The sequence below is a fragment of the Anolis sagrei genome, chromosome 6 (assembly GCF_037176765.1).
Source record: "Anolis sagrei isolate rAnoSag1 chromosome 6, rAnoSag1.mat, whole genome shotgun sequence".
Taxonomy (NCBI): domain Eukaryota; kingdom Metazoa; phylum Chordata; class Lepidosauria; order Squamata; family Dactyloidae; genus Anolis; species Anolis sagrei.
In genome coordinates this window covers 29,889,970-29,898,279 of record NC_090026.1, presented here as the reverse complement: position 1 = coordinate 29,898,279, position 8,310 = coordinate 29,889,970, and the positions used below count along the sequence as shown (strand labels likewise).

The 8,310-nt window shown below is 42.0% G+C and overlaps 1 protein-coding gene across 1 annotated transcript in view; it reads right to left on the bottom strand.

Moving 5' to 3' along the window:
- Positions 1 to 119: 119 nt before the first annotated feature.
- The window catches only part of HDAC5 (histone deacetylase 5), a 94,982-nt gene continuing 86,791 nt past the window's right edge, over positions 120 to 8,310 (bottom strand). The window contains 1 exon segment of the mRNA XM_060780796.2: positions 120 to 8,162. Within this exon segment, the coding sequence (XP_060636779.2) occupies positions 8,123 to 8,162 (40 nt within the window). The 3' untranslated portion in view covers positions 120 to 8,122.

The window sequence follows — 8,310 nt, the reverse complement described above, 5'->3', positions numbered from 1 at the left end:
ATGATATTGCTTCTATTAATCTGAGACACAGAATGCCATTTGTTCTGCCAATTTGGAAAAGGGAGACAGGACTTACAAAGAGAAGCCAGAAAGTCCCACACATTGATTCTACCACAAAATATTGCCAGAAACAATTTTATTTACACAAGGACAAACATTGGAACATATTACAAAATACTCAACTGAAAATTGTATCCAGAGCGAGATAAACAGAGAAAGAGAGACAGAAAGCAGGAGAAAAAAGCAGAAGGGACAGGGAACCTACAGATATTTCCCCACTTATGGGGGGCATCTTCAATGTAATGTGAAAGGGGTTGATTAGGAAAGAAATGAAAAAAAGTCCCAATTCCCCTCCACAACAGCCCCCTCAACAACCTAATACTGGTGTGGTGTCCCTACTGAAAGGATACCAACAGAACGGGAGCTGACACACACACATACACGCACACACTCATTCACTCACCCACACTTGTTCCATGCTGTTGTCCTAAGGACTAATGGCTTTTCAAAATAGTTGCTACTTTTGGCCAGCGCAGAAATTTCCCTTCCCCTAAAACAAAATCCAAATGATGAAATATGGAAACAATGGCTAGTGATTCCTGTTCTTGCTTTTCTACCTGTTCTCCCTTGTTGCTGCAAATTTTTCAAGAAGGAGATAGTGAAAAACGAGATGCAAAATGGTAAAACTGGGGGTCCATTTCTTCCTGACTATAAAGTCACAATGAGTAGCATCAAGTTTACTTGGGAGTCTCTTTTGCTTGGGGCGAAAAGAAGTGTTATCACACTAACTGCAATATTTTCATTTAACAGCCCTATTGCAAATTTCTGTGAAAGGAAAAAATGGAAAAAGACTTTTTTTGCACTGGTGTTTTGGGATTGTTGATGTGAGTCAGCAAATGAAAGCTGAATCAGTGCAGAAATAGCTATAAGTTAGTCACTCAAAAGGCCAGCAGTAAAGAGGTGTCTCCAAATGGTAAACATTGTTATATCATAGGCTCCTATTAGAGTTGTCCTTTCTTTCTCCATTAGTAGCAAGCAAGCCCAAAGCTAGCATCTTCGAGAATTCTTGATGGCAGAAAGAAACAATTGTATGTGTATCTTCCAGATCATTTGGACATCACATCCCAGACACCTTTACCTATATAACTAATGGTAATGGATTGTGGAGACTGTAGCCCAGGCATGGACAAACTTTGACCCTCCAGGTGTTTTGGATTTCAACTTCCACAATTCCTAACAGCCAGGAGTTGAAGTCCAAAAACCTGGAGGGCCAAAGTTTGCCCATGCCTGCTGTAGCCCAAATCATTTGACAGACCAAAAGTTCCCACCTCTGCAGTAGTTAATTATAGTTTAAATGGGTGTTTTCCCCATCATAGTGCCCTCCAGAGGTATTGGATCACAGTGCGTATCAGCTCCAGCCAACATAACCCATGGCCTACCATACCTGAAGCTGAAATCCAAAGCATCTCAAGGGTATCAGCGTGAGGAATGGTCAAGAAGCCCAAACCTCTTCCATGTTTTAAAAATCCATATAGTTCTAGGTCACTAGTTCCTCTATTAAACTGCTCTTATTCTTAACAGGTTAACAACCCTTTCCTAATTTACTACCCTTTCCTAATTTAAGCTCATTAGTTTGAGTCCTGCCATCTGGGTAGGAAAGAACAAGCCGTCACTTTCTTTTGTGTAACATCCATTCATATATTTGGAGTTGTATTCCTTGCTGTGCAGATGCACAATGCAAGACTACAGTGATAGTTGGGTTAGAAAGATGCTTTCATGGCACACACTCGAGTCAAATCTAATCAGGTTACCTGGTGCATCTGTAGAGTTTGCATGGACTGACCCCACCTGTCCTTAGAGCACAAAGTGTGCCATACCCGGTGCAGAAGGAGCAGCATACAATAGGAAAAAGGTGTAAAAATCCCATATTGCATTCTTTGTGCATGTCTACTGAACGTGTCAAATATTTGGCCAAATAGAAAGTGAAATCATGAGGAACATTGTTAAACGAACTGGGTCATTTTGTATACAGGCATACAGAATTATCCATTCAGGACGGAGTTCAGCATAACCTGTTCTGCCCAATTGCCCTCAACAATGCCAATACCCAGTGCTTACAGGAGTACTTAATTTAGCTCCACCATGATTAGGAGACTGATTTTGTTACTCTTTCCAAAAACAGTTGCAATAAAAAAGCAGCTAATATTGGAATAAGTCTTCCTGATACACTTCTTTTAAAGGCTCAGCTGAAGATTATAGGTAAGAGTAGCACAACTGAATGAGTGAAGCACTAGAATGCTGAAGAGTATATTTGTCAAATGTGCTTGGATGGCACAGGAGGCCAGACTTGCTCTAAGGCACATGTCTATGAGGAATCCTGCTTAAAGGTACATCTGCGCATACCCTAAGGGGGCTGGGACTACGGAAGTTCTTGAATGAACCTGTTGTGTGAACTGATCATGTGACTGCTGGTGTGAGCAGCATCGTAAGGTGGGATTGATGTCTGCAGGTTACAACTTGACTATTGGCTCCTAGCTGAGTAAAGAAGCCCAGAAGACTCCATTTCAGTTCCACCTCTGGTTAAACCTTTGTGATGGCAGGACTGCTGAGACAGGTCAGCGGTTCGAGTCCAGGGAGTGCAGGTTGAGCTCCCTCTGTCAGCTCCAGCTCCCCATGCAGGGACATGAAAAAAGCCTCCCACAAGGATGGTAAAACATCAAACATCTGGGCATCCCCTGGGCAACATCCTTGCAGACGGCCAATTCTCTCACACCAGAAGCGACTTGCAGTTTCTCAAGTCGCTCCTGACATGGAAAAAAAAGTTCCATCTCTGACAGTATTTAAATGCTCTGGGCTACTATTGTCTGGAGACTGGAGTGCTTGAGTGCTGTCACTATGAAAAAGACCTACAAGTCTATGCAGGGTACTAATTGTGGTCCTTAACATTTCAAATACTGGCATTTTTTTAAAGGTGTGATCACCTGTAATCCATATCAGCACATGTTCCAAGTAAAGTAGCCAGGGATTTGGCAATATAATTATGTGGGTGAATGGGCTATGCAATCACAGTCCTGTTTAGAGAACTAAGGAGGACTGCAGTTGCCTTATAGAGGTTATACAAGGTACACTTAGTAGAGGAGGGAGTGGTAGGATACAAATGTCCCACCCAAGTCTTAGTATTGCTAAAATTGTTACTCTACCCTTCATAACAAGAATTTCAGTACTCTGTTGTTTAGCCTTCTCTAACCTAATGTCTTCCAGATAAGTTGGACTGTAACTCCCAGTATCTCCCAGCCAGCATATTCCCTGCTCATTCTGGCAGCCAACAATGGGAATTGTACTTCAACACATCTGGAAGACACTGGCTTAGAGAAGTAACCACAGCAGCTAATGTTAAAACACATGGATAATTCATCTGGTTACAGGCAAATACACATTTTTCTTCTGTCTCTATATGGCTTCATCTTCCTCGCTATTCTTGCAACATTTGCACTTGTGTGGATGGAAAATAAAACAGGTATGAAGACACAGAAATGATGTTATGAAAACCCCCATGACATACCCTTCTCTACATAGTCACCTGGATTTATCCTTAAATACACCCCAGTATCTCAGCATGGGATATCTTTAGTAGTCAAAACAGCTATCTACCTGTGACAAAGATTTGTCATTTTTGCCATTTGGGAGCAAAACAGCCATAACAAGCAAAACAGCAGGTTTCTCTAGGTCAGTGGTTCTCAACCTGGGGTCCCCAGATGTTTTTGGCCTACAATTCCCAGAAATCCTAACAGCTGGTAAACTGCCTGGGATTTCTGGGAGTTGTAGGCCAAAAACATCTGGGGGCCCAAGATTGAGAAGCACTGCTCTAGGTGGAACAAATTGCTCTCAGATCAACAGTCCTACACGAGGATTGCCCTCTTGTGCCCATCCCTTTATTTTGGGAGCAGAAGATCCTCCCTCTTTTTCTTGACTATTGACAACAAGCCTATTTCCTTATTTTATCATTTCAGCTCCACATAGTGAAGTCTGCAAAGCAAAACAAAGCAAGAGAGGTAAGACAGCCCTGACAAGGGTGTAAGTGGGAAGGGAACCAAAATATGCCTCTGGGTGGCTGTAATTTAGTAGATACTAGAAGTTAAACAGGGCCTTTTTTCAGGCCACCCTGTCTGTCCCAGAATATATATATCATACGCTTGGGCCCAGTAAACAAAAGCCAGATGTAGAAGTAGTTGGGCAAAAGTTGGCTGTATCAAGGACCAAGATTTAGGCCCCATCTACACTGGATGATATGGCAATGTAGATCCAGTCTTAGTTTACATAATTTACTCTACTTTCACCCTTGAATCTGAGGATCCAAAGTAGGTGGGAAAATGCTAGTGCTTTCACACTGAAAGAGCAGCTTGCCAGCTTTATACCTCACAGTCCACACTCTACTAAATGAGGAGTAGGCAACTGTGGAAGGCTAGGGGGGCACATTCGTTCCCCAGGAGAACTCAGGAAGCCATATTCTCCAATGTAATCACCCTACCGTTTGCCAGTAAATACACTTCAAGGGATATGGAGGAGTTCATACTATGTTACCATGTCTTGGAGTCTTCCTAAAACCCTAGAGGGCATTTTGAAGCAACCCCCATTTTCTAATGGCAAATTTTTATTTTATTTATTTATTTTAAGTATTTCTGCATTGCCTTCCAGCCCACAAGGCTTCCAAGGCCATGAACATATAAAAACCAATTAAAACAACATAGAGATTGACCCGTGTGGCCTCCAAATGTGGTGGAAATACTCTGCACACCCCAGATGTCTTTTTGAGAGCAAAAATCAATTTTTTATAAAAACTTCTTTTGAAAAATAAAAAGGGTTCTTTCTGTGGGCCAGAAAAATAGGCCTGTGGGTCACATGCAAACCACAGGGTACATTTTGCCCACCCTGCATTAATCCTTGATCAGCAAAAGACAGAGCACATGCCTAAGTGCACCTGAGATAAATTTGTTTTTGTTTTTATTAACATCCCAGCCAGACTCCCAAAGAGCCCAAGACAGTATCACCGAAATGTGGCCAGGCAGGCATAAAGGGATCGTGATGGGGCCAAGTGAGTTTTAGTAGGTTGAGTAAGAAACTTATTCTCTTTTACATTCTTGGTACCAGAAGGAACATATCTTCAGACCTGAGACTTGCAAAGCTTTAGAAGCAATATTATCTGCAACATATTACACTTTGAGGTGGGGCGATTAAATGACAATCTGTTATGGTTTCTTACACAAAAAGAATTTCACTTGTTATGTCAAAGGCTATTTTAAATGGGGAATTCAGGAGCATTTCCTCCCTGGATTTTAAGATTTAGTTTCCCCACTCCCAATTTATGGCATCCCCTAGTGGTGCAGCAGGTTAAACTGCTGAGCTGCTGAACTTGCTGACCAAAATGTCACTAGTTGAAATCTGGGGAGTGGGGTGAGCTACCGCTGTTAGCCCCAACTTCTGCCAACCTAGCAGTTTGAAAACATGCAAATATGAGTATATCCATTGATACCACTCCACCGGGAAGGTAACAGCGCTCCATGCAGTCATGCTGGCCACATGACATAGGAGGCGTCTACAGACAATGACGGCTCTTCGACTTAGAAATGGAGATGAGCATCACCCCCCAGAGTCAGACACGACTAGACTTAATGTGAAGGGGAAACTTTACCTTAATATACTGTATTTTTAAAGCAGTGACCAATGCTAAGAGGTTAGCCATTTTCATTAAAATTTCTAAACTCTGCACCAGACTCAGTTTATGACCAAAGGATTACAGAGCCTGCCAGAAAACAGCCCTAAAATCACCCAGGACAGTCATTTTCTGTATCTGGCTACTAGTTGCTTGCTACAGTGGCAAAGAAAAGATGAATGGAGGAGATAAGGGAAAGGAGCAACAATTGCTGTATGGACATGACTTGCCACTCACCATGGATTTAAGAATGATAATCTGATGGGAAGACCCAGGAAGGAACATTACCCCCTTCACCATGGAACATTCGGTAGGACTAAACCTGAAACAAACCCATGGATCCCTAAAACAGACCCTAGGCAAGGTTAACAACCATAAGTGCAGCTAAAAACACATCACAATCTTACGTTCCACACAACTTCCCCCCACCCCACCCTACAAATCCCATTTGCCCTGAATTAGTGAAAACAATACCAAGCCCCATCTTTTCCCTTGTTGCATTATCCCTGCTATAGCAACTTTCCAAAGGAAAGGAGAGTTTTGTGGTACAAGTTAAAAAAATACTATTAAATAATACATCTGTAATAAAATTATATACCTTTTTTTCTTTATAGCCATTTCTTTTAAAAGCTAAAATTGCTCTATTTTTTTCTTTTTTTCCCCCTCCTTTTCTTTTTGGCTGGTGAAATAACAGCGAAGAATTCTCTCTTTTTTTCTTTTTTTTTTCTTCATGAATGGATAAAAGTTTTGTGCACGTGATACAAGAAATCAAATTATTTACAGTAAGTGATGAGGAGTCTTTGAAACTTACAAAATGAAGTGGGAGGGAGGAGTGGAAACAGAACAGAGAGGAAACGAGAGAGAGAGCATCCAGAAAGCATTGGTCATGGAACAATCAACATAAGCAAAATCTTCATTACAAAAGGTGTTGAATGGCACATGGCCTGATCCAGCTAAGAAATTCCATACTTGTAAGTAGGTCTGCCGTACAATTATCGCTTTGCCAAACTGGGAAATTCAGGCAGAAATTGGGAGTGCAATTCAGAGGCATAACTAAACGCGCAACTCAGTGGTGATGCATTATCTGCATTGCATTGCTCCATATATTTTTTCAATGTGTGGGCATCCCCAATCTACTCCCCCCCAAACAAATCACAGTTTGTTTATACACAGAGCTGGATTGGAGCCGATGTGCACTAGCAAGTGAGGATTGCATGTAATTCCTTTCCATCTTTATACAAGATTACCTCTCATACAGACGGTTAACTAAGAATGGGAAAGATGGAGAAAGGATGAAAGAAAAAAGAAATGAATTGACTAGGAAATTAAGGCATTAACAAAAATGACTTAAAGGCACACTTTTTTTTCCTTTCTCCTCAATTTAGGGGCTTCTCCTAGAGATTAATTCAGAACTATACATACTGAGGAGCAGTTTAACAGCTGAGATGGATCAGGAGAAAGAGAGATTTAGGCAACGAAGGTAAGATTAAACCCAAAAATGTTTGGATCTAATTTTGGTGAGAGGGAGAATGCAGTTCACAGAATAGACGTTTGGGGAGTTAGGGAAAGGATTTCTGAAAGCACGCTTTAGGGGATGGCAAGATTTAACTTTCAATCCCATCTTCATATGCTAATGATCCAGAGAAGAGTAATGGCATTTCAGGAACAGGTTTGGAAATATGGGACAGGGCTGGCCTAACCCAACAAATAGGCAGTACTGATAGCTGCCCAGTGCAGCAAAATCCCAGGGGCTCCAGGCTACATGGGAAATCTCTCTCTCCTGCCCTAGACCTTTGAAAAATATGAAGGAGTAACTGTGAGGCACTCCCCTCAAGCTTTCCTGATTGCAAGCTATCTCCATTCACATCACGCAAATGTATGGAGGAGAAAATGTCCATTTGCTTATATGGAGTACTAAGGAAAAGGAGCTGAACCTTGGAACACCTGTGAGGAAGAAATGCTGCTCCTTCTCTCACTACCATTTACATACAGTCTGTGTATTTGTTGGGTTTTCACCCATGGCAGCAACTTGGCATAAGTCAGCCTTGGGAAGGGAACGAATTTGATCGTGGGCAGGGAGAGGCGGGTGGCAACGATGACTAAGAAGGGGTAACAGAGGAGATGCCCATGTGAAAGCCCCCCACCCACCATGCCCCTCACAAATCCCCAAGAGTTAGGACAAAATGGTGATGCTGGTGAGAACGAATGCCAGGAGACTGACGCGAGCACGCGCACGCACACACACACATACACACACGGGCTCATTTTGTCCAGTGCAACTCTTTTTTTCTTTTTTTCCTTTTTAATAGATAAAAAATTATTTTGTTGTTGTTGTTGTTGTTATTTTAACGAACTCACAAATGACCAATTAACCCACAGAGTGACAGCTACACAAATTGAAGTCTTGGCACTTCACAACACGGGTTCGGCCTCCATTGGCTCTTCTGCTTGTCTGTAGAGAGGAGGAAGAAGGCAAAGAACAATTGGTTAGTTGCCTTCCATTTTGTCAAAGATATAGCTATTATTTATTTTATTTATTTATTTCATGCATTTCTACCCCGCCCTTCTCCCCCCGAAGGGGGACTCAGGGCGGCCTCACA